We start from the raw sequence: 26,817 nt of genomic DNA, 5'->3' as shown, positions 1-26,817 counted from the left end.
AAAGAATGCTCCACGTCAGTTCCTCCAAAGGTGACCTATTGAAATGTCTCCTCCAGACTCCCCTTCGGCTAAATTCCGCTGAAGTCACCGGCTTTGGGACTGATGGAGTCATCAGAAGCAATGCTCACCCTACTGCTGTCTCCCATCTTTCAAAAAGGACTTAGAGCACAGATTAGACAGTAAATAAAGTATAGAAATATCACATGATTTTCCACCAATAAGAGAAGACACGAATCCCCGAGGCTCACAGAGTAACCTTGTGCCCACATTTATACAGACTGAGCAGATTAAAAATGAACAACTTCGAAGGAAAATAATCCCTTCTCCTGCCTAAACGGTATAAAAGAGTTCTTCCCAGGGCACCTGAATTCTCACTGTTGGATCTAAGTGTGTGCAGTGTCTTGGAGGTACACGTTCCCCAAGTAAGTTATTTTTCCCCCAAATTCCTTGCACAAACCAGGCAATTCTCACCCAAGACCACATGAGGTCCTGGGGAAGCAGCACAAGACACATGGCCGTTCAGGTACGGCTGGCTGCCATCCCGTTTCCTTTCCCTGCTGCTTCCTCCCCAGCAGAACCACTGATGGGTTCCCAGGGGCCATGTCCCAGCGTTCCTTACAGCTGATGGCCTGATGGCCTGTGAATTAGTTCTAATCATGAAGGATGTAAGCTGTTCTTTTTCTGCTGTCATGAGGGCACACAAGAGGAGGCATCTGCTTTTTGGCCTTCAGCTTTCATCATCTTCTTGCCAGGAAGGTGGCTGTGCCGCCTGGCAGTCATCTTGTGAGCATGAGGAAGAAAATGCCCATGTCCTCAACGGGCCACACACCAGCCCTATCCTCTACCTCCAGGCTTCTTCTTTTTTTTTTTTTTTTTAATTTTTTTTTTTAACGTTTATTTATTTTTGAGACAGAGAGAGACAGAGCATGAACGGGGGAGGGGCAGAGAGAGAGGGAGACACAGAATCCCAAGCAGGCTCCAGGCTCTGAGCCATCAGCCCAGAGCCCGACGCGGGGCTCGAACTCACGGACCGCGAGATCGTGACCTGAGCTGAAGTCGGACGCTTAACCGACTGAGCCACCCAGGCGCCCCTACCTCCAGGCTTCTTGTTACATCCATGCATTCATTCAAGGAATATAGTTGGAATGTATTGGATAGTTGGAATTCTAGAGAGTTGGAATTCTAGATAGATCTGACAGTTGGAATTCTAGACATTGAGGACACAGCAGGTACAAAGCAAAGACCCCATCCTTATAAAGGTCACGTTCTAGGGGGAGACGATGTACAAATAAAGAAGCAAATACACGATGGAAGGGGAGCAGTGCTTGGGAGAAAAATAAAGCAGGACAAGGGGACTAGGAGGGCAGGGCAGGAGATGTGCTGCAGTAAACATCACAAAAAGGTGACCTGAGAAGGTATGAAGGAAGACAGTGCACGGGCCACATGACATGGGCCACAAGGAGGGAGAGAGGGAGGCAGAAAGCAGACTGCGTCAACATTGCAGGCTTGAGCGGATGGCAGTAGAGAGAGAAAAGGGTTAGTGTCTTGTTCTGTCCCTTGTGTGTTAAATAGAATTGCATTCCACTTCAAGGAACAGAAAACTGACCCCCATGGCTTAAACAGGCATGGGGCCCCTGTCCTCATGCCCATGCCTGCCATGGGAGTCTCACTCCCTCTGCTCACCTCCACCAAGAAGCTCCCACTCCCTGGATCCTGCCCTCCACAAGCTCCTGGAGCTTTTATGTCTGTCTCTTCTGGGCATCCCGCACTTTTTAAGACTTTGTTGTGTTCTCAGGGTCCAGGACAGGACCTCTGAGAAAGGAGAACCTGTCACGGAGCCACCAGGGGGTGTCCTGCTGCTGGCTGTTGGGAGAAGCTCCCCGCCCCCCAGGACCTCTGCTTAGAAAGTCCTTACACACCAGATGGTATTCGCGTCCCCAGGCAGCCACGCTCAGGGGGCTGGCTCATTCTGACTAAACTCAGAAGAAACTGAAATTCAGTACACGATGACCTTGCCTTTGAAAAGCAGCATAAGTGGGTTTGCGTGATTGAGTTCCATTTTAGGAAAATGAAGTTATCCCCGTGTTTATCAGCACTTCTGACTGTGAACATATGTGGCACCCTGTGGTGTATTTTGAGAAACTAAGGGACACAGAGGGAGCCAGGACACTGAGGAGAAAGCCCCATGGTGATGCAACAGCAGGGACACTCAAACCCCAGCCCTGGCCAGGCAGCAAGAGAGGGTGAGGCCATGATGAGCAGATCCCACAAACGGATCCATGATGAACAAACACACGCCCTGCCCATTTGCCCGACGCTAGGAGAGCTGGTCTCTAGGAACCAGCAACCAAAGTGTGGGCCAGCGAGGGCCAAGCCTCAGACCACTGGAGTCCTTTTGCACCTGCCCCATGGCACATCCCCTGGGTGCTGTGGGTGGGGTCTTCTACCCTAGTCGGAGGCCCGGCCCACATGGGGGCTCAGCTGGAACAGCAGAGGGGCAGGGGCAGTTGTGGGTGCTCTGCCCTACCCTGGGCCGAGGGGAGCAGCCAGAAAACCCTGGCCCCAGCCAAGCCGGAAGGTGAGCCCAAGGCCGGTGGGAAGCAGAGGAGGCCTGAACAGTGGAAGGTGACATTGTTGCAGGAAGGTGAGAACAACACAAGTCTCCTGCCCCAACTGGCTGTCTGGGCCCTTCCCCATCCCCCAACCCCTCATGGTCCTGGAGGGAACCAGTGGTACCCTACATGCCCACGCTTAGCCAGAGCTGCCTGGCTTGTGTGTGCCAGTGAGAGGGCAGTGTGAAGACAGAATAGGAATCAAAAAGAAAAGCTTAGAGCAGAAACCCCAGCTCACAGAACCGCACCTGCCACATGGTGGAACAAGGAAACCAGCACAGGGAGGGCAGCAGGTTGAGGACAGAGGAGAAAAGATGCTTTGGGTGAGTCAAAGAGCATCTGCAGCAAGTGCAGACCATGTGGTGGAGGGTCGGGGCCTCCCCAAGAACAGTGATGGGGGGAGACTTGGGGGAAACAAGAGGCGGATTTTCTTCCTCAAAGGCCAGTGGCCTTGGTGAAGCACAGTTGGATTTCAGGGCAGGACTGGACTGCACAGAGTGTCCTGGCAGCTTCCCCATTCGGCAGGGCTGCGATGGTGCAAGCTGGACAGACTGAGGCCTGCAGGTGGAGGGCTGGGAGCAGAACCCCACCCTGGGCCATGCATCTGGGGCGCAGGCGCCTGGGTGTCCTGCTATAGGGGACCCTGCCCGGAGTTTGGAAGGGAAAAGGCTGCGGCAGAGACCACAGCCTGTGAAGGACCCTGGCATGTGAATGTCAGCAAAGGCCTGGCTTCCCTGGTTGACAGGCCCCCTGACCCTCATGGGGGCAGCCCACAGAGGGCCCTGAGCCGGGCACGCTGACCGGCCTGGCCTGGTGAACTCGGCAGCCCCAGCCACCGCCATCTCCTCCATGCCTGGCCCAGGGCCCAAACCTGGAGGGAGGTGGTGAGGGCAAGGCATGGGAGGGAAAGGCGGGGCCAAAGCCGCCTCTCATTCACTGGGAGCTCTAGAACATCTCGAAGACTGGCAAATAAGCGAGAGACTGCAGAGCTACTTCTAAATGACAAAGTAGGAAATGTTTAAAAATGGCCATCCCTAAGCAGGGAGGTGGGCTGGAGCAGGGGCACCCACGAAACAGGCCCATTTGCCTTTCATTGGCCACGGGTTCTCTTTGGTCTCTATTTTCTCCTGTTTATTTTTACACCCTAAAAAAAAGCGCTTCTACATTAAATAATTACCTTTCATCCATTTATAATTCTCTCCCTCTGGGGCACCATAAATTTCTTTTATATTATGATCATGTTAGAGAACCTAATACATTTTCTTCCCCTGCCTGCCAAACATGAGACTCACAGATGCTTCCCTAAGCAAGACAGGAGCCCACACGGTGAAGGAAAGGCTGCGGGCTACTGGATTACGGTATTTAATACAACAGGCCCACTGGTAAAACCTCTACACCTAGTTTGGAGGGAATGCTAACAAGAAAAGAAAGTCCATGCACCTTGGCTTCTACCATGTTATTTACAGGAAAAAGCAAGTGATGAAAAAGGAATACTGACCTCACAGTTAGATAGATAGATATACAAATTGCTAGCTAGCTTTGGAATTCTATGCCGCGATGCCCTTACTCTGGGACTTCAGACAAGTCACTTAAAGTTTCTAAGCCCCAGTTTCTCCCTCTGCAAAACGGAGATATTAAAACCTGTCCAGGGGCCCCTAAGTGGCTCAGTCGGTTAAGTGCCCGACCTTGGCCCAGGTCATGATCTCATGGTTCATGAGTTCGAGCCCCGCGTCAGGCTCTGTGCTGACAGCTCAGAGCCTGGAGCCTGCTTGGGATTCTGTGTCTCCCTCTCTCTCTGCCCCTGCCTGGCTTGCGCTCTGTCTCTCTCTCTCTGAAAAATAAGAATCCACATTAAAAAACAAAAAACAAAAACAAAAACAACCTGTCCTGGCCTCTGCCCAGAGTTGTTTCCACGGGTAGAGCAGCCGAGGGTTTTCTCTGTCACCCACGAGGCAGGAGTGAACACTAACAATACAATGTTTTGTTGATGGAAGGTAGGAGAAGAATTACCATCAAAGGAAATTATTCACTCTTCATTCATTTAGCAAACATTTACGGAGGCTTGACTGTGTGCCTGGTTCTGTGCTAAGCACTGGAAATAAAATAGTGAACGCTATACCAGTTCAGGCCGTAGTGGCCAGCATCTGTTACCTGCAGCCAATGCAATCCTATCTTCTACCCAAAGAGACAGTAGGAAGGTTCAGTGTATAGGGGGAGCCAGGGCCTAAGCTTTGGAACCAGAATGTTCAAATCTGGGTTCAAATGTGACTCATGAGCTGTGTAACTCGGGAAACATTACATGATCCTTGTGAAAACACATTTGTTTCCCCATCTTTATTTGTTTTATTATTTTTTTAAGTTTATTTATTTTTGAGAGAGAGACAGACAGAGCATGAGCAAGGAAGGGGCAGAGAGAGAGGGAGGCACAGAATCTGAAGCAGGCTCCAGGCTCTGAACTGTCAGCACACAGCCCGACACGGGACTCAAACCCACGAGCTGTGAGATCATGACCTGAGCTAAAGTTGGGCGCTTAACCCACTGAGCCCCCCAGGTGCTCCGTGTTTCTCCATCTTTAAAATGGGGGTATAGTGCTGCGCTTACAGTGCAGGGGGGGATGAGGCACCATGGCATGGGATGAGGGCCAAAGAATGTGGCCCACAGTGCCTGGCACAGATGAAGCACCCACAGGCAGCAGCCGCTCTAGCCGCCGTATGCACCAGCAATGAGGTTTCCTTCCTGGTGACATGTTCAGAGGTGATATGATATGTTACTCTCCAGGCTCCCCGCAGAGGTGACCCTCAATCCACTCCTCACTGGAGGTCAGTGTAGATCCCGCCCAGCAGATAACCCTCTACTCCCACCACCTCCAGAGGGAAGAACTGGCCTGTGAGACAAACCACCAATGTGCCCCACACACTCCGGAAAGCAGGATTTCAGAGCAGCTCACCGTGGCTGGCATCCATGCAGGTAGCCAGCTGCTGGCTACACCACAGGGCTCAGAGTACCCAGCTGAATGGGGCGCCTGGGTGGCTCCCTCGGTTAAGCATCTGACTTTGGCTCAGGTCATGATATCGCAGTCCGTGGGTTCAAGCTCCACGTCGGGCTCTGTGCTGACAGCCTGGAGCCTAGAGCCTCCTTTGGATTCTGTGTCTCCCTCTCTCTCTGTCCCTCCCTGCTCACATTTTGTCTCTCTCTCAAAAATAAAGAAACAGTAAAAGAGATTTTTTTAATGTTTAAAAAAAAGAATACTCAGCTGAATGAACAAACCAATAAATGAAGGTCTGAGCGAAACCTTTCCTAGAAACCACGGTTATGAATTGTGCCATCGGCTGTGCACATCCTGGGTGCCAGGCACGCTCCGCAGGGAGAAGGCTCCGAACCAATTCCAGCAGGTTTGGGACTCACTGCCAGGTATGGGTTACCTTCTGGGGAGATTCAAGGCACCTCGCGTGAAACCACGTGACCGTGGGATCAGCTCAAAACTGCAAGATGGCAACCTGCAGATGAGATAGATTTAGTAGGTTAATTTCAGATCATTGAAGTTGGGGAAGAGAATGTCTCAGAGGCTGGGTCCCCTCCCTGCTGTACCCCACTCAGCCTTATCAAACCCGGTGCTAGCCTCTGACGAAAAGTGAATCTCACCCTCCTTCAGACTTCACTTGACACAGGCTTCCCAGACTCTCTGAAACTACTGAACTAGCTCCCCCTCCCCTCTCCAGGCCTTCATGGAAACTGCCAACAGCTCTCTAGCATTTAAAAATGGTTTACGGCCAGATCTCTGTCCATCTCCAGCCTCTCCTCCATCAGCATCTCACAGTCAACGCCATGACTTTGCTCACAGCGTCCCTCCACGGCAAGCCCTTCCCCAGTCCCACCTGTCACTGCACTGCCCACCCTTCCAGGGGTAGCTCTGATGCTCCTTTTTTTTTTTTTTTTTTTTTTTTTTTTTTTTTTTTTTGAGATAGAGAGGGGGCGCAAGTGAGCAAGGGGAAGAGAGAGAGAGAGAGAGAGAGAGAGAGAGAAGTGGGGCTCACCTGGGGCTTGTGTTTCACCAAAGCGGGGCTCATGTTCACCCAAAGTGGGGCTTGAGCTCACCCGATGCAGGACTCAAACTCACAAACTGTGAGATCATGACCTGAGCCATCCAAGCACCCATGGGTGCCCCTTCTCATTAGACACCCCCAGTTCTCATCTCCTCAAGTGCTATTAGTGAGCCACATTTTTTTTGAACTACATTTTTGACACGTCTTTATAGTGTAGGACTTTGAAAATATAAATCTTTTCTAAAGTCCTGGGTTGTAAACTCCATTAGATCAGGAACTCAATCATGTATGGCTTTGTGTACCCTGTGGCCCCTAATAAGATATCTTGAATATTGAGGATGTGTAATAAATATTTGTTGCATAAATTAATATTTAATTACTTCATAAATGTGCCCGATTTATCCTGGAAATGGACTCTTTTTCTTCCACAGTCACAATACAACAATCCAATATCTCAGAAGCTTTTGCCGATATCATTTTTTCAAGCACAGTTATTAGTAATTTGTCTTAAAATGCTCATTTAAGTGCCCAACAGGAAGATAAGAGGTCTGCTTTCCTGTTGATGCTCATACTCAGCCATAATTATCTGTCACAAGAGGCATGAAGAGGTGTAAAGATAAAAGCTCAGAAGGTCAGATGTGCTGCCTCAAACTCCTGAAACAGGGGGCAATTATCAGCAGCCTTGAGCGTGGGGCAGGGGTTGGGACACAGATTAATCATGCAGGAGGCATTTGTTCTGTGAGTCACAGAACTCAGTCTCCCCTCCCCCATCCCACCCCCAAACACACCACACAGACAAACCACACACACACACACACACACACACACACACACACACACCCCAGACATACACCACATAACACACACACACACACACACACACACACACAGCCTCCCCTCCCCCACTCTAACCCCAAACACACACACACACACACACACACCACACATAAACACCACACACATGCACACACATACACCACCCCACACATATACCACACACATACCTACACACACATGTGCACACACACACCCACACAGCCACCTCCTCCCTGCTGGGAGGGAGAGCCACAGATGCACAGGTCTGAAGGTAACTGAAGCATGCTCATTTGAGGACCAGAGCTGAAAAACACGTAAGGGTCCCGATGGGACTGCCCACTCTTCCTAAACATGATATTCTTAACCTAATTCAACCTTTCATTTATTGCTCAGTTATTACCATGAACGTTATTTATCGTGTAATATAGTCATACAGTAATTTCCTCAGAAGCTCTGTGCCTTTTCCTCTCAAGTGCTAAAATATTTAGTTTCTGTGCCTGCTTTTCATAATTTTTTTAAATTTCATCATGATTGTTGGATTCTCTGTGGTCATTTCATAAGGGGACAGCCTACAAAAGCAATCCCCTTGACAAAGCAATCCCCTGTTGACAAAGGCCAGGGAACTAGCTAACCAAGCTGGTCATGGCTGTGTCTCAGCGAGATGTGTCTTGTGAAGGTAGAGAACTAGTGGTCCTTGCTGCATTTATTCTAGAAAGTCTAAGGCCTTTTCCTACTTGCTCCCTAGCTCCCTAGAAAGTTCAAGATGTAAGTAAAGAAATCCCATCTTCTGATGAAGATGGTACGTGAGCTCTGTAGTAATGTGAATATAGTCCTTACCTCGTGATCAGCGAATTGCCTTCAGCACATCAGCATCAATCATTGCATTAAATTAATACTACTAATTTGAATTTTATTGGCTTTGTAGTTTTTCTTACATTCAGTTAGAGTTTGTTTTGGCTTTATAGCTGTAGATGAGCTTATACGTATGTATGTGTGTATGTATTTATGTATTTATTTTTCATTTTATTTTTTACTTTTTAAAATTTACATCCAAATTAGTTAGCATATAGTGCAACAATGATTTCAGGAGTAGATTCCTTAGTGCCCCTTCCCCATTTAGCCCATCTCCCCTCCCACAACCCCTCCAGTAACCCTCAGTTTGTTCTCCATATTTATGAGTCTCTTATGCTTTGTCCCCCCCACCCTGTTTTTATATTACTTGTGTTTCCCTTCCCTTATGTTTGTCTGTTTTGTCTCCTAGAGTCCTCATATGAGTGCAGTCATATGATTTTTGTCTTTCTCTGACTGACTAATTTCAGTTAGCATAATACCCTCTAGTTCCATCCACGTAGTTGCAAATGGCAAGATTTCATTCTTTTTGATTGCCAAGTAATACTCCATTGTGTGTGTGTGTGTGTGTGTGTGTGTGTGTGTGTGTGTGTGTGTGTATATCTTCTTTATATATAAAGTGCTGCTAGAAACATTGGGGTGCATGTGTCCCTTCGAAACAGCACGCTTGTATCCCATGGATAAATGCCTAGTGGTGCAATTGCTGGGTCTTAGGGTAGTTCTATTTTTAGTTTTCCAAGGAACCTCCATACTGTTTTCCAGAGTGGCTGCACCAGCTTGCATTCCCAGAGCTTATATGTATTTAAGTAGCATTACAATAATAAAACCAACCCTGGGAATCAGTAAGAATTTTTCTCAGCCCTGCCTTACAAAATCTTCCTTGGTTTGTACCATGTGCCTGACACTTGGCCTGCTCACTGGGGAGGCCTGTCCTTGACTCTGTTCTTGCCTAATGGTTGTTACTGGTGCAAAGTGATTGGCCATAAACAGTCATGCCAAAGAAAGTACTGATATCCCCCAAGGAACTAGATTACAAGGCTAGAAAGAGGTCATGTGTATCATCCAGAATACACTGATAATCATCCTTTTATTACCATGAAAATATCCATGTAGCTTTTTTTAAGTTAAGCTTATTTTGAGATAATTGTAGATTCACATGCAGTTCTAAGAAATAATACAGAGAGATTCCATGTATCTGTCACCCAGTTTCTACAGTGGTAATTTCTTGTAAAACTATAGGCATATCATATCCAGGATGTTGACATTGACGTCAGTGACAATGCACCAATCTTCATCAGAATTCACTGGCTTAACATACACCGACTGATTTGTGTTTATTTTTGTGTGTATTCCGTTTTTTTTAATGTTTACTTATTTTCGAGAAACAGTACGTGCTTGTGAGTGGGGAAGGGGCAGAGAGAGAGGGAGACAGAGGCTCTGAAGTGGGCTCTGCTCTGATAGCATAGAGCCCAACGTGGGACTCGAACCCACAAACTGTGAGATGGTGACCCGAGCCAAAGTCGGACCCTTAACTGACTGAGCCACCCAGGCGTCCTTGTGTGTATTTAGTTCTATGCGATGTTACCCCGTGTGTAGTCTCCACCATCACAGTCATGATCAGGACCAGTTCTGTCACCACAGGGATCCCTAGAGCTACCCTCTTATAACCACACACAACTCCCTCCTGTGCCGCACCCGTCCTCAAGTCCCTGGCAACCACGAATCCATTCTCTTTTTGGTCATCTCAAGAATGTTACAGGGGCGCCTGGGTGGCTCAGTTAAGCGTCCGACTTCAGCTCAGGTCACGATCTCGCCGTCTGTGAGTTCTAGCCCCGCGTCGGGCTCTGGGCTGATGGTTCAGAGCCTGGAGCCTGCTTCCGGTTCTGTGTCTCCCTCTCTCTCTGCCCCTCCCCCGTTCATGCTCTGTCTCTCTCTGTCTCAAATAAATAAACGTTAAAAAAAAAAATTAAAGAAAAAAAAAGAATGTTACATAAATGGAATCGTACAGGATGCAACCTTTCAGGACCAGCTTCTGTACTCAGCACAATTCCCTTAAGATCCATCCAAAGGGTAGCGTGCCTCCATGGTACGTTCCTTTTTATTGTTGAGTAGTGTTCCACAGTACAGGGACAGCAGCTTGTTTAACCACTTGCCTGTTGAAGGACAGCGGGGGATATCAAGTTTGTGGCTATTACAAATAAAGTCGCTATGAACTCATGTACAGGTTGCTGTGTGAACATAAATTTTCATTGCTCTGGGATGAAAGCCTAGGAAGGAGAGTGCTGGACTGTACGGTAATTGTATATTTAGTTTTATTAAAAAAAAAATCTGCCCAACTTTTCCAGAGCACCTGTACCATTTTACTCAATATAACATTTTAAAATTCTCATCAGGGGGCGCCTGGGTGGCGCAGTCGGTTAAGCGTCGACTTCAGCCAGGTCACGATCTCGCGGTCCGTGAGTTCGAGCCCCGCGTCGGGCTCTGGGCTGATGGCTCAGAGCCTGGAGCCTGCTTGGGATTCTGTGTCTCCCTCTCTCTCTGCCCCTCCCCCGTTCATGCTCTGTCTCTCTCTGTCCCAAAAATAAATAAACGTTGAAAAAAATAAAATAAAATAAAATAAAATAAAATAAAATAAAATAAAATAAAATAAAATTCTCATCAGGGGGGCGCCTGGGTGGCTCAGTTGGTTGAGCGTCCGACTTCGGCTCAGGTCATGATCTCGTGGTCCGTGAGTTCGAGCTCCGCGTGGGGCTCTGTGCTGACCGCTCGGAGCTTGGAGCCTGTTTCAGATTCTGTGTCTCCCTCTCTGACCCTCCCCCATTCTTGCTCTGTCTCTCTCTGTCTCAAAAATAAATAAACGTTTAAAAAAATAATAAAAAAAAATTAAATTCTCATGTTTGGCTCAGGTCACGATCCCCGGATCATGGGATAGAGCCCTGTGTCATGCTCGGCGCCGAGCATGGGCCCTGCATGAGGTTCTCTGTTTCTCCCCTTCTCCCCCCTCCCCCACTCGTGTGCGCACTCTCTAAAATTAAAAAAAAAAATTCTCATCAAGAATTTGTGCACTCCGGTTTGCAAAACACTAATATAGTGACAGACACCAGATGACTAAAACATCAGCAAGGTGTCCTTGAAGATATAAAAAAGCAAGTAGATAGTTCTGGATGGAAAAAAAAAAAAAAAAACGACCCGTTAATAAACAGATGCTGGAAAACTTTAAATTAAAATTTCAAGTAGAGGGCACCCGGATGGCTTAGTTGGTTAAGTGATGGACTCTTGATTTCAGCTAGGGTCATGATCTCACGGTTCATGAGATCAAGCCCCATGTGGGGCTCTGTGCTGAAAGCATGGAACCTGCTTGGGATTCTCCCCTCCCTCTCTGTCTGCCCCTCTCCATCTTGTGCAATGTGCACACTTGGGTTCTTGCTCTCTTTCTCTCTCAAAACAAATAAATACTTAAAAATAATAATAAAATAAAATAAAATCCAAGCAGTTTCTTTGCCTTCCAAATGGTGGAGTCTTGAGTTTTAAGGCAGTGTCTCTTGTAAGAAAAACATTCTAAATGCCTTTTTCTTATTCATATGAAAACAGGCCCAACTTCCTCAGATCTGGAGGTCCACTTCACTTTGCAGGCCATGGAAACATCATCATATATTTCTGTAAAATTTCTAAAAGTATGGTCTTTTAACCACCAACAAATGAGACTACTGCGTGTCTACTCCAAACTCCCTACGTCACACTCTTCTTCTTTTTTTTTTTTTTTAATTTATTTTTGAGAGAGAGAGAGCATGAGCAGAGGAGGGGCAGAGAGAGAGGGAGACACAGAATCTGATGCAGGCTCCAGGCTCCAAGCTGTCAGCACAGAGCCCGACGCAGGGCTCGAACTCACTGACTGTGAGATCATGACCTGAGCTGAAGTCAGACGCTTAACCAACTGAGCCACCCAGGTGCCCCATGTCACACTCTTCTTTAGGCCAGGTGACTGTGGGTGGCCATGGCATTTGGGGGATCAGGTTGGGCATACATTTAGTTTGGATTTAGCAGATCCATTTATGTGGTCTGCATGTGTAGGTCAGTTATTGCTGACTGTCCTGGAATTCTTATTCCTCCAGGAACGGGGCTACCACCCCCTGGGCAGGGTCCCCCAGCCTGGCCATGAAAGTTGAGGGCTCATGGCCGTACTGTAACCTGAGCATGTCTTGGGGCATCCAGCCACAGAAACATGTGGGCAGGAGGAGAAACAAAGTTTAAAATGCACAGAGCCAGTAGTAGCTGGTCTACAGGAAGTTCCTTGAATCACCAGGTACAGAAAAGTGTAAACAGAGGATTCAGTCCTCCTCAACCCTCGTCAGAATGGACATTCTCTCTTGTAGGAACAGCCTAGATAATGAAGCTTATATGATTATAAATATACCATGCTCTTTTCTCGGTAGACGTTTCCAGAATCTCCGTTTGTGGGATATAAACCTGAAAAATACTACCAACACTGACTACATCACTATGGAGTTGCATGTTTTATGTATCCCAACATGTCAGATTCCATTTTAAAAGATCTGACACATCTTGTCCTGATGAAATCTGGGGTTCCAGCTGAAGTAAATTTTCACCAGTCATGCTAAAGGAAATTATGCTAATCTGAAATTATGCCAGATAGAAACTATTCTCTTTCTCTTCTTTCTGGAGAATGTGGTAAGTGATCAAGGAGTTTGCAGTCAAAAGAATAGGGACAAACATAAAGGCGTGTCAGGCTGTTCATTAAAATGTCAGGTTATTTTCCTGGATTTTGTGCTACTTAAGGCATTTTTAACATTTTAAAATTTGAAGTTGGTTGTGGTTTTTTTTTTTTCTCATTTTATGTAAATATTCATTTTTGTAACTAACTTGTATTTATAACTCTGTAATCTGACCACCCTCTAACACTGTTTCTTTGGGAGACACATGGCCATTGTCTGAATGGACCCTGGCTGTGAACTCCCACCTATTATTGTCTGGCTTACTTGGGTGGTTGTTTTCTGGGGCCCACAGTGAGGGTTCAGATTCTACCCTCCACCGGCCACCGGAGGAGGCTGTTCTACAGGCCACGGGCTGCTCAGACAGTTCCCCTGAAAGGGTGAACATTGTACATTTATATTCTAATGTCTTTGGAAGCCATAAGGGGGAGGGCAGGTTTCCCCTTTCGAGAATGGACCTTCTCACTGTCAGTCGTCCTGGGGCTGGAAGTGGGGCTCAGACCAGACCTTAATACTGGGTGAGAGAAGGGGGCAGCCACCTGGGGCAGCGGGATCTGCTCTCTGAGTGGTGGTGATGTCCAGAGCATGCCTGGCAGTGAGTGGTCCTGTGAGTGTCCCTGAGGACAGGCCTGGCTCTGCAGGCCCCATGAGCCACCTTATCTTTAGGGCTTGTCAGCTGCTCTCTGGTGTGCTTCCCCTTTACTACCTGGAGCCTCAGGAAGGCCTGGGGTGCACTGCCCAACCTCAGCTGCCCTGTGGGGACTCACAAGAGGGCCTGTCTTCTACTTGGAGCCTGTAACTGTAGGGAGAGCAGCCTCTCTTGAGGCCAGAGGTTTCCAGAAGAGGAGGCAGTGGCACAGCACAGCCAAGAGGCTGTGCCGGAGACCATGGAGGGGCCCTGCCCTAAGCCCCAGTGAGCATATATCTGGGGAATCCTTGGGCACAGCTGTGGGATACTTGGAGAGATCCAATTTACATACAGTAAGCTGGAGGAATTTACACTCGCAGTGGCCCTCAAGGGCTTCCTCAAATCCTAGTGCCCAGACTGCCTCCCCACATGTCAAGCCAGGGATAGGACCCCTGTTGGGGGTGCACCAGGCCCTAGAATTTTTCAGAGCTCCCCAGTTCATTCCAGTATCCAACCAAGATTAAGTGCCACTGAGCTATTAGAATTTGGGCATTTAAAAGGAAATGTAACCTTATATTATAGCTATAGTCCGGTGCTAGTAGGACTTTGCATCACCTCCAAATTGTTGTGACTCTATTAAATTGTCTACTAGAATGGTGGGAAATCTTAGCCTTCATATCATCTCAACTGCTCCCACCTTCTTCAGCTTCTGGAAGCTGCCTTCATTGATGTCCTCTCCCTCCAAACTTACCAATCCCACCTCAGTCCTTAAAGTGGTTACATTTGGAGGGGTAAGTGACTTGGTCACCCAGCCTCCCCACCAGCCCCGAGCTGAGTGGCCTAGGCTCAGCACTTTATCCCCCAGTCTCATTCGCTATGCCTTTAACACCAGTGACCACCATGGCGTTTTCATGCATGCCTGAAGGTCCGGCCCTCCCCACCCATGCACACCACTTGTCTCTGCTCTGGTTCCAAGCCAGGAGTGCTGTTCAGTGGCTGAGGTCCCACTGCTCCACTCCAGTAGGCCTCCTGATCCCAAGTCCAAGGTCCCATTAGCACTTAGGCAGAGAGCACTAAGTGGCCTCCCTAACTCTTAAGCACTGACCACCCTGGATTCTAGGTCTCAAAACTCTGGCAACTGTCCTTGTCTGAATCATACCTGAGCTAGCCCTACCTTTTGGAATGAGGCTCCCCACCTTCCATCACCTACCACACCTCTGTGACAGCACAGGGCTCATGCCAGGGCCTGGGGCTTTTCAACCTGCTCAAGGAATCACTGTGCTTCATCAGCAGGTCAGAGCTATGGAAGGAAGGCCATCAGCACAGGAGTCAGGAGATGGGCACCTTAATGTCAGCTTTACCCCCTGGATTAACTTCCTGTTGCTGATGTTAACAAAATATCATAAACTCAATGACACAAAACAACACAGATTTACTATCTTTCAGTTCTGGAAGTCAGAATTTTGATACAAGTCTTATAGGGCTAAAAACAAGGTGTTGGCAGAAATGTGTTCCCTCTGGAGGTTATAGGGGCAAATTTGTTTCCTTACTCTTTCAGGGTCTAGAAGTGACCTTTATTCCTTGGCTCATGGCTGCATAACTTTGACCTCTGCTTCTGTTGCCACACCTCCCTTTTTAACTCTGACCCTCATTTCCAGCGTCTCCATGAGCAATTCTCTTGAATTCCCATAGTTTTAGGATGGGATGGGTTGGAGATGCAAATCTGGAGGTCAGCAGAGATAGTGTTTAATGTACCCAGTAGTCAGTATGAAATCACATGGAGGATGTCGCAGGCAGAGGAGAGATGAGGTGGAGAAGCAAGAAGTGGGGCTCCCAACATTTAGACACGTTCGAGAATGATGAGCAGTGGCCAGCATGGCAGACTGGATAGAGGAGCAGTGAGACAGAAGAGCAAGAGGCAGTGCTGCTCTAGGGGTGCCAGGGTGGCTCGGTCGGCCGAGGATCCAACTCTTGATTTTGGCTCAGGTTGTAATCCCAGGGTCATGGGATCAAGCCCTGTGACAGACTCTGTGCTGAGCATGGAGCCTGCTTGAGATTCTCTCTCTTTCTCTTTCTCTCTCTCTCTCGGTCTCTCTCTTCCGCTCTCTCCCTCTGCCTCTCCCCCCCCCCCCCATTGCCAAAAAAAAAAAAAAAAAAAGACATTGCTGCTCTAGAGGCCGGGAGAAGAAAGTGTCTCAGGAAGGTAAGAATAGTCAATGTGTAAATGCAACCGATAAGCTACGAGAGGCTGAGGGTCAACTGTTGGGTTGGCCACATGGAGGTCACTGGCAGCAACACTGTGGGTGGTTTTGGTGGAGTGGCAGGTACAAAGCCCTGCCCAGAGTGAATTCTAGGGAGAACCAAAGACAAGGTAGGGACAGCTACCTTAGACAATTCCATCAGAGAAGTTTCTGAAAAGAGAATCAGGGATGATGGGCAGTATCCAAAGGGGAAACCAGGTCAAAGAGAGGGTTTTTGTAAATGCGAGAAGTTATAACAAGGGTGAATCCAGATGGTCCAGTGGAGGAAAATCCACAGGAGCAAAGGGTCTACCAGAGAAAGGCGAGGGAGCCATCCACACTCAGCCATCGAATACAACAGGCAAGATTCAAATACATGTGTGACGTTCTGAGTCTAGCATGGGACCAATTTCCTCATGAAGGCTGCTTTGTAAGAGCAGCTCATATTCTGAGGAGAACCCAAGGGTACATGTTACATCAGTGACATGGAATTCCAGAGGAAAAGAAAATGGAAAACAACCCAAAAAACCTAGACACTTGCCCTACTTTCTCAAGAGCAGCTCTACAGTCAGCTGGCAATCTAAAAGCTCGGACCTTCAAGTCAGCCAATCATTCTGAACTGGTCTATCACAGACTATATTCTAAGGTGGTAAGCAATAGGTAATTGCATTTTTGTAACACATTAACTTGGTCAAGTTACCAAATTTTTTAGTTTGTGGTACTGAATATTGGCTCACACAAAAATGGTCAACTTGTCTGTTTTGCCTCACCCCAGGTGTGGGGCAGATGCTGTGCTTGCACAACATATCATACTATCAGCATATAAAACTGTTCAGACAGAAAGTAGGTTAGTGGTTGCCTCATCCTGGGGGGAAGAATGGGGTGTGAATACAAATGGGGAAGAGATTTCTTTTTTGGGGTGATGGAAATGTCCCATAATTGGATTGTGTCATGTATGTACAACTGTTTAAACATACTGAAAACCATTGAATTGGACACTTTAAACAGGTGAATTTTATGGTATATAAATTCTATCTCCTAAAACTTTTTTAAAAAGAGAGAGGGGGCATCTGGCTGGCTCAGTCAGTGGCACATGCGACTCTTGAACTCGGGGTTGTAAGTTTGAGACCCATGCTGGGTGTAGAGATTACTTAAAAATAAAATCTTAGGGCACCTGCGTGGCTCAGTCAGTTAAGTGATCAACTCCTGATTTTGGCTCAGGTACATACATCTCATGGTTTGTGGGATGGAGCCCTGCATTGGGTTCTGTGTGGATAGCGTGGATCCTGCTTGGGATTCTCTCTCTCCCTCTCTCTTTGCCCCTTCCCTGCTTGCATGCTCTCTTTCTCTCTCTCAAAATAAATAAATAAGCCTAAAAAAATTTTTTTAATAAAAAAACAGGGGCACCTGGTAGATCAGTCATTTAAGTGCCAGACTTCAGCTCAGGCCATGATCTCACTGTTTGTGGGTTCAAGCCCTGTGTCAGACTCCATGCTGACAGCTCAGAGCCTGGAGCCTGCTTTGGTTTCTGTGTCTCCCTCTCTCTCTGCCTCTCCCCTGCTCATGTTCTCTCTGTCTCTCTCAAAAATAAATGTTAAAAAAAATTAACAATAAATAAGTAAATAAATAAATAAATAATCTTGATATTACCTACAATTCTCTTTTCTTTTCTCTCTCCTCTAGTCATCCAAGATGCTGAAAGGAAAGAAGACCAAGGGGAAGAAGGTGGCCCTGGCCTCTACTGTTGTGAAGAAGCAAGAGGCCAAGAAGCTGGTCACTCCCCTGTTTGAGAGAAGGCCCAAGAATTTTGGCATCAGACAGGACATCCAGCCCAAAAGGACCTCACCAGCTCTGTCAAATGCCACGGGCTGCAGTGGCAAAGGACTATTCTCTATAAATGTCGAAAAGTGCCTTCCATAATTAACCAGTTCACCCAGGCTTTGGACCACCAAACAGCTACTCAACTGCTTAAGCTGGCCCACAGATACAGACCAGAGAGAAAGCGAGAGAAGCAGAGATTGTTGGCCCGGGCTGAGATGAAAGCTGCCAGCAAAGGGGATGTCCCCACTAAAAGGCTGCCTGTCCTTCAAGCTGGAGTTAATATTGTCACCACCTTGGTGGAAAATACGAAGGCTCAGCTGGTAATGATTGTATATGATGTGGATCCCATTGAACTGGTTGTCTTCCTGCCTGCCCTGTGTTGTAAGATGGAGGTTCCCTTGGGGCAGCTGGGTGGCTCAGTCAGTTGAGCATCTGACTTCAACTCAGGTCATGGTCTCACAAACTGTGAGTTTGAGCCCTGTGTCGGGCTCACCACTGTCAGTGCGGAGCCCGTTTTGGATCCTCTGTCCCCCTCTCTCTCTGCTCCTCCCCCGCTGGTGTTCTCTTTCTCAAAAATAAAGAAACATTTAAAAAAAAAAACGGTGGCGGTTCCCTGTGGCATCATCAAGGGGAAGGCCAGGCTGGGGCATCTGGTCCACAGGAAGCCCTGCACCGTTGTCACACAGATTAACTTGGAAGACAAAGGAATTCTGGCTAAACTGGTGGAAGCCATCAGAACCAATTACAGTGACAAATATGATGAGATCTACCACCACCAGCCACCAGAGAGACAACGTCCTGGGTCCTAAGTCAGTGGCTCGCATTGCCAAGTGGGAAAAGGCAAAAAGAACTGGCCACCACACTGGGCTAAGTGGATGCTGTTGAATTTTCTGTACATAAAAATAATAAAAAGTTCTCTTTCAAAAAAAAAATCTTTAAAAATAAGTAAGTTACAAAAATAAAATAAACAGAGAGAGAGCAAACTTTTCTGTGAAGACCTGGGTCCTGTAGGAGGAGGTGGCTCGGAGGGGAGGCCACTGACCTCCAGCTCACTTCCTCCAGAGCCAGAGCCTATCTTCAGTGTTGCTGAAAACACCAGAGTCACTTGGCAGAAGTCAGGGCTCTGTCTAAAACGAGCCACAAGAGCTCCTCAAACAAAACAAGGTCTAGCCCCTGGCGTGTTTGTGTGGTGGTTTAATCTATAATTACTTGACCATTAATCCACAAAGATTTTTCTCAGCTAGTAATGACGCAGAGAAACTGAAGGACTCCATAAATATCTGCCTTTTGCTCCTTTTCTTGCTACGACCTGCACCACCCCCCCCAACTTTACACATGCCTTGCAACGTAAATAGTGTATGTCCTCCCTGTAAGTGGGATGAGGAGTTAATGATTTCTCTAGGATAGATAACATCAAAGGAAGGACCAGGTGAGAATGACCAAAGTTATCATAGGCATATTCCAGACCACCGGAGCTAGACGTCTCCACGCCAAGGCACCCTGACTCCAGGGAATGACACATGGGCCCCTGTCTTTGTTCTAACCGGTTAGAGGTTAGAACGTGCCTGAGAGGACATGTACACCAGGCACCATCCTCAGTAAAAACCCAAGACCCTGAACAAAGACAAGACTCACGCTCCTTTCCTGAGTCTCCCTGAAGCCCCATCTGTATCTGCTCCATATCTTCCATAAACTCTGCTCTCACTTCCTGCTGGCTCATGTTTGATTTCCATTCTTTGTGAAGCTAAGGACCCTCCTGGCTGGTCCTGTGACCCCCTCTGGGTCCTTGGACCTGGCCTGCCGGCATCAGAAAGAGCATGGTGTCCGGTGCTCTTTGATAAGGGTAGTGGTCTTCAGGGATAAATAGATGGCGTTCACGAGGAGGAAGCAAGGCTGTGCTCATCCGACCACTTTGTGGTGCTCACTCCGTTCCAATTACATGGAGATTCCCATGTTCTCCCTTAAGGTTCAGCTCAGTTTTGGGTTTGCTCCTGACTATCTCAGGAGCTTTGAATCTCTGTCCCAATGCCCTGCCCAGCAGGGTCCCCTGTGTGATGACAGTCCACCTCGTGGATTATAGGTCACTACTCCCGACATGCAGCTAGCTCAGCATGGTCCCCTCTAGAAACTGCCTGGGCTCTCTCTCTCAACACCGAACTACTAAAGGGAAGACAGCAAGCCTTGGCTGGCCCTTTCACTAACTGCCCCAAAACCTCAAAGACCACACCTCTGGCGGCCTTGAACAGCACGAGGGCTCAGAGATGGCCTCAGGATATGATGCTATTTGGCCAGGGGATAGCAGATCGTCTAGGTTTGGGAGGTAGGTTTTGTCTCCCTCTGGTTCTGGCTGTAGACCTCCTGAACTGTGCCGTCTCAGCCCCACCCCTCGATCTGCCATTGGCCTCTCTCGTTTACCGTTCTCAGGCTCCTCACGTCCTCACTCTTCACCATGCCCTGCACACTGCCATCTCAGACCACCACCGTCCACATCCTTCTTTGTTCGATCTGGGCAGTTGAGAGCACGGACTCAAATCCTGGCTCCTCTTCTTATTCACGGAGCATCTCAGGCAGGGACTTCACCCATCTGTGCATCAGTTTCTTTGTCCATTGTGGGCGCTGAATGGGTTAATAGGAGGGAAGAGTTTTTTAGTGCAGGCCTGCGCCTGGCAGTAAAAGCGCAGTCTTTGCTAGCTCTTCCACGGTCAATGAACCTGCTCATTGCAATGCCTTTGGGGGATCTTCAGGTTTGGGGCACTTTCCAGCAGCCTTCGGTGTGGTTGTTTGTGGCCCAGGAGTTACAATTTTACTGCCAGAGATTTTTTTTTTCCTCTTCTCTTTCGTGCTGTTGCCGAAGTTTGCAATTGCTGAGCTGCCAACTCTGGATAACAAACATGCTTTCTGTAGCTATTTGCGCTTATTCCAAGGGAAGCCCCTGCCAGGAGTCACTGTAGCTATCCTTGTCCCTGTGCTGTCCCCATTCCTCCTTGCCTCTCTATCACAGGACAGAGCAGAAAGTGTTGTGTGTCAGGCATCCACATTTGTCACCGCAAAACTCTCGTCTTGTGTAGGGAGTCTTTTTCCCCTCCCTGTCCTAATTCTCTGCCCTTTTAAACCAGAGCTATTATTACTTCTAATTTGCATTGAATGGTCCCTTAGCAACCATCACACATTGAATGGGATATCAACTTGCTTCTAATACTGCTAGATTTACCAAAATCTTAGCTCCACCAGGGTATAACTTAAAATGTGATAAACAGAAACGTAAACAGCTTTCAGCACATCCACATACATAAAGATCCTCCTTTTTAGAACAGCTGCATGATAGCCAAGTTGACTAGAAGGCACATTTTGGATGAATCCCATTTCTCCCTTGCCATCAATAAAAAGCAATCTCATAAATTTATTTATACTTGAAACATTTTTGGACCCGAAAACAGGGCCACTGTTCCTAAGATTTAAGGGGGGAAGGGGGCGGGCACCTGGGTGGTCCAGTTAGTTAAGCAGCTGACTGTTGATTTCAGCTCAGGTCATGATCTCGCATTGGTGAGTCTGAGCCCTGCGTTGGGCTCTTATTGGGCTTTGCACTGATAGCATGACAGTTTGGAGCCTGCTTGGAATTCTCTCTCTCTCCTCTCTCTCTCTCTCTCTCTCTCTCTCTCTCTGCCCCCCTGCATGTGTGTGTGTGTGTGTGTGTGTGTGTGTGTGTGCACGCACGCACACGCACTCCTTTCTTCTTTCTTCAGAATAAATAAAATAAAAACTTCGAAAAATAAAAATAAAAAATAAAAACACATATAATGGGTGCCTCACTGGCTTAGACCATAGGGCATATGACTCTTGATTTGGGGTTGTGAGCTCCAGCCCCACATTAGGGGTAGAGTTTACTTAAAACACACACACACACACACACACACACACACACACACAATATTTAAATAACATAGCTATTTCATAATACTTTTAGAACTAGTACTTTTAAAAACATATTTATTAAGACTCTTCCTTTTCTAGATAAGAGAGAGACAGTGATATGCTGGTAAACTAGTTTTCTGTAAGAAAAAAAAGAAACGATTTTGTAGTGTTTGCCTATGTCTGTGGTGTAAATACTCCCACCATGGTTGATTTCAAGCCCTGAACTGTTTAACCAGGGGCTCATAAAATTCCTGAATAGAGTGTTTAACAACCTCAAAGGCTCTAGCACACCCCTGGAAGGGGAATAAAAGGATGCATAAAATGCAAGAGGGCAACTTAAGCAAAAAGCAGGTCAAAAGGAAGGAATGAAGCAAGGATAAAAATATAGAATGGAGCCAGGAATTAGTAAATATGAAAATGCTTACTTTAAAGCCCTATAAACAGGTTTAATACTCTCACCTGACTTTAAGAAACTTCCGGCACTGAGAGAAGCTTCCTTGGTTCACAGTGTCCTTAAGATAAAAATAAGTCTCATGCTGAGAAGTGCCAGTTCTTCAAGTAGGTCACATTTCTCCTGAGGGTGCCCATAAAGCAAAGACTGTGTCACATAGGGAATGTCCTCATCCACATCAGGGTGATGGCCTGACCTTGAGACTGCAATTAAGCGAAAGCAATTCTGGAGGCTGCTGGGCCCAGCCAGGGTTCAGGGACCAGTATTCCCACATTCCCAGTTTAATCCCTGCCAGGTGGAGCTGGGGATGTCTTCCAGAGCCCTTGAGTTATCTTCCAGACTTTTTGCTAAAGAAGCTTGTGGTAAGTTTGAACTTGTTCTCCCAGACCCTACCTGAGGGTCTCTCCAGAAATCCCAGTCTTTACAACATTCACATGACGGGGCCTCTGCCTCCAGGCCCTGATCAGCAGGCTGAGCCCCAAGAACAGGAACTTCCACGTAGACTCAGTTCATGTCGCTGCCAGATCCATCCAGAGCTACCCACAATCTTTGGAACCTTGTAGTTTGAATGGCTAACCACTCCCTTGAGGGTGAGCTAGAGGGCTGGTCTGGTTCTCCGGCCCCGACCTATCTTCCCTCTGTCCTCCTTGGCACCCCTATGGCCACCCGCACACACCTCCACCATTGGGTCCGGTCGGGTGGGGATTCACATTCATTGGTGTGGGCGGATAGCAACGTTTCCCAGAGCAAGGATCAGTCCTGGTTCACTAGGCTGTCTTGTACCATCACCAAAGACACAGTGGATTCAACATACGGTCTTTTTGATTTCTTCATTCCTGCCTTTTTAGGTAGAAGTGAAGGCAAGTAGGGAAAGGTGTTCAGCAGTTGACCCTAATTACCGAAACGACAGCAACAACACCTGGAATACACAGCCTCTTTCCTGTTATGAAGAAAACCTCAGGGAACCTTGGCCTGGTTTTCCTCACTGAGGACAGAGCCACCAAGGTTTGTACTTCACTCCAAACCCTGGTGAGATGCAGGCACCCTGTCCTCACTCAGCAGAGGACAAGCTCTCAGGACATCCGAGTCAGGGGTCAGAAATGGCCAAGATTACTTGGGGTGCCTGGGGGGTTCAGTGGGTTAGGTGTCTAACTTCAGTTCAGGTCATGATCTCGCAGTTTGTGAGTTCAAGCACCACGTTGGTTCTCTGTGCTTTCAGCTCGGAGCCTGCTTTGGCTTCTGTGTCTCACTCTCTCTCTCTCTGCCCCTTCCCCGCTCATGCACTGTCTCTGTCTCTGTCTCTCTCAAAAATAAATACACACTTAAAAAAAGAAGAAGAAATGGCAAAGATTGTCTCCTGAGGCATGTTACAGCCCCATCCAGCAAATATACCATTCTTCCACCCTGGGCCATTCACTCACAAGCCCGACGCTGCCTAGGCTGTGGAATACAGCCAAGCCACAGCTCTGCAAAGGAACCTGTGCCAAACCACAGTGCTCCTCTAAGAAAAGGCATCTGACAGAGGCCATTTCCTAGGACTAGTCCATCAGTGAAAAATGTGCCAGAGGTAAAGAAAGCAGTCGATGTGTGTGCGGGTATATGTGTGTGCACTCACACGTGCAGGTACACTTACAGGGCTTCTTCTTTTCCATCAATTCTGAGAGCCCTCTATTAAATTCTTCCTGCAGGGCGCCTGGGTGGTTCAATCGGTTGAGCATCTGGCTCTTGATTTAGGCTCAGGTCATGATCTCACAGTTCGCGGGATTGAGCCCCACGTCGGGCTATGCGCTGATGACGCAGAGCCTGCTTGGGATTCTCTCTCTCCCTCTCTCTCTACCCCTCCCAGGTCATGCTCTCTCAAAATAAATAAATTAACTTAAAAAACATAAATGATTCCTGCAGACATAAATTATAACTAGATATAGGAAAATATAGGAACTGGGGGGGAAAAGGGTTCTTTTCTTTTTTTTTTTAAGTTCATTTATTTCTTTTAAGGCAGAGACAGCATGAGTTGGGGAAGGGCAGAGAGACAGGGAGAGAGAGAGTATCCCTGACGCAGGGCTTGAACTCATGAAACCATGAGATCAGGACCTGAGCTGAAACCCAGAGTCAGAGACTTAACTGACTGAGCCATCCAGGCCCCACCCCCGACTTTGTTTTTAAGTTTATTTAAGAAAAAGATTCTTTTTTTTTTCTTTTTAAATTTACATCCAAGTTATTTAGCATATAGTGCAATAATGATTTCAGGAGTAGATCCCAGTGGTTCATCCCCTATATATAACACCCAGTGCTCATCCCAACAAGTGTCTTCCTTAATGCCCCTTATGCGATTAGCCCATCCCCCCAACCACAACCCCTCCAGCAACCCTCAGTTTGCTCTCTGTATTTAAGAATCTCTTATGTTTTGTCCCCCTCCCTGTTTTTATATTATTTTTGCTTCCCTTCCCTTATGCATCTGTTTTGTATCTTAAATTCCAAATATGAGTGAAGTTATATGATATCTGTCTTTCTCTGACTAATTTCGCTTAGCATAATACTCTCTAGTTCCATCTATGGTGTTGCAAATGGCAAGATTTCATTCCTTTTTGTTGCCGAGTAATATTCCATTGTATATATATATACCACATCTTCTTTATCCATTCATCCATCGATGGACATTTGGGCTCTTTCCATACTTTGGCTATTGTTGATAGTGCTGCTATAAACATGGGGGTGCATGTGTCCCTTCGAAATAGCACCCTTGTATCCCTTGGATAAATGCCTAGTAGTGCAATTGCTGGGTCATAGGGTAGTTCTATTTTTAACTTTTTGAGGAAGCTCAATACTGTTTTCCAGAGTGGCTGCAAGGGGTTATTTTCTTAAAAGAATTGGAACATTCCTGGGGTAAGTAATAGGACAAAAAAGTGTCTAGAGCACTCTTTCTGAGTGCTTTTTGCAGAAGTATATTCATCTCCTTTAAGGATTTTTCTGGTGTAAAGCATTTAGTGGAAACACTGAGCCAAGCACAAGTGTGCCTCCTGGGCATGGGAGTCCACTCCTCCTTCTCTGATGTACTAAAACTCAAATCTCAGATCAGTTGCCCATTGGTTGATGGTCTCTAAAAAATTGCACATGTTTGGTGGAAAAATGTGACTGATAAGGAATATAGCTGCAGGAAGCTTTCCACCTGCCCCATTCGAGAGGCATCACAAGGCAAATTCTTTCTGGAGACCAACAAAAAAGTGAATGTTTTGATAGGACTTACAAGGCCTCTCAAGACACAATCTGGCACTGTCCATGGCAAATAAATGCAAATACACACAGTTTTATAGTAGGTCTCCTCGTGGTGGGTCAAAGTCCTTCCGTGTTCTCTTTTCATTTGCCCTATTAGATGGAGATGGCATTTCAACGCACCGCAGCCCCCTCAGCCACCTGGGGACTGTGCGGCACCTGGGGTCTACGTGGCACCTGGGGACCGCGTGGCACCTAGGGGCAGTGCGGCACCTGGGGACTGTGCGGAGTCACAGAGGCAGCCAGCACCTGATGAGTCCAGCTCAGACAAAGCACTCCCGTTCCTCTGGCTGTGGCGTCTGGTTCAGGGATGGGCTCCCACAGAGTATGGTTCCCACTGAGTGAAGCACTTCATTAAGTGAAGGGCCTTCATTGGAGGGAGCTGGTAGTGCCCACCTTGCCAGGAGGAAGTCAGTCTCAAGAAAAGCCAACACAGAGGAGAGCTCAGCTAGGAGAAACCAAGAGAAATAAAGCCAGATGCAGAACCCTGATCAAACCACTCTTGGAGCTCATCGGGCACTTGGGTGACAAATCCCAATGAATCTCCTCTGATTCAACTCGGTGCACTGTTTTTTTAAATAATTTTTAAAATGTTTATTTATTTATTTATTTTGACAGAGAGAGAGAGAGAGAGTCAGACAGACAGACAGCACAAGTGGGGGGAGGGGGAGAGAGAGAGAGAGAGAGAGAGAGAGAGAGAGGAAGACACAGAATCCAAAGCAGGCTGCAGACTTTGAGTTGTCAGCACAGAGTGTGATGTGGGGCTTGAACTCACGAACTGTAAGATCATGACCTGAGCCAAAGCCGGACCAACTGAGCCACCCAGGACTTCCAAGTCTGTGCATTAAATGGGATTTTCAGTAACCTGTAATCAAAAACATCCTAACTAAAACACCATGTCTTCTGAATCACTAAGCAATTTAATAAAATGGAGACCGCCAACATCTTGTGTAACAGGCTTGAGGAATTCTTTTTTATAGTGCTTTGAAAGGCACTATACTCAGAAAGACCTAACAACCAACTGACCGTAACTATATTTTCATGGATCAGTGACACATCCGGTAATTCATGCACTGTTTTCCACTTAAACACTGCTTCTACGAGGATTTGAGTAAGGTTACAATTAAAAAAAAAAATCAATATATTCGGACAGTTAAAAGAAGAATTAAATATCCAGGGGGAAAATGGATATATCAGAAAACAGCAATGAAGTACAATCATTATATAGAAACATACAATTTAGTTCAGAGCATCCTGGCAGCCAAGGTAAAACAAACAAACAAACAAACAAACAAACGCCACAACACAACAGCTTCATTTCACATAATTCTTATGATCTGAGAAAGAAAAGCACCCCTTTTTGCCAGAAGATAGACATATTTTCCAGCAGTAAGTAAGTTCTGCAGTGGTTGTTGGCAATTTAGAAAGTTTAGGCCCCTGAACAC

General features: G+C 47.1%; 1 protein-coding gene across 1 annotated transcript; it reads left to right on the top strand.

Annotated features, from left to right (window-relative positions):
- The first annotated feature begins 17,567 nt into the window (after window positions 1-17,567).
- Window positions 17,568-25,717, top strand: LOC121032718 (60S ribosomal protein L7a-like). Its single transcript, XM_040478492.1, is given in 7 exon segments — window positions 17,568-17,752; window positions 17,755-18,139; window positions 18,353-18,512; window positions 18,514-18,579; window positions 19,484-19,582; window positions 22,398-22,464; window positions 25,473-25,717. Coding segments are annotated over 7 exon segments (1,164 nt in total). The 5' UTR covers window positions 17,568-17,610.
- Window positions 25,718-26,817: the final 1,100 nt, after the last annotated feature.

The sequence above is a fragment of the Herpailurus yagouaroundi genome, unplaced genomic scaffold, assembly GCF_014898765.1.
Source record: "Herpailurus yagouaroundi ecotype Mexico unplaced genomic scaffold, PumYag 142, whole genome shotgun sequence".
In the NCBI taxonomy this organism is placed as follows: domain Eukaryota; kingdom Metazoa; phylum Chordata; class Mammalia; order Carnivora; family Felidae; genus Herpailurus; species Herpailurus yagouaroundi.
The sequence above is the reverse complement of the archived record's forward strand: the minus strand, read 5'-3'. Positions and strand labels throughout refer to the sequence as shown.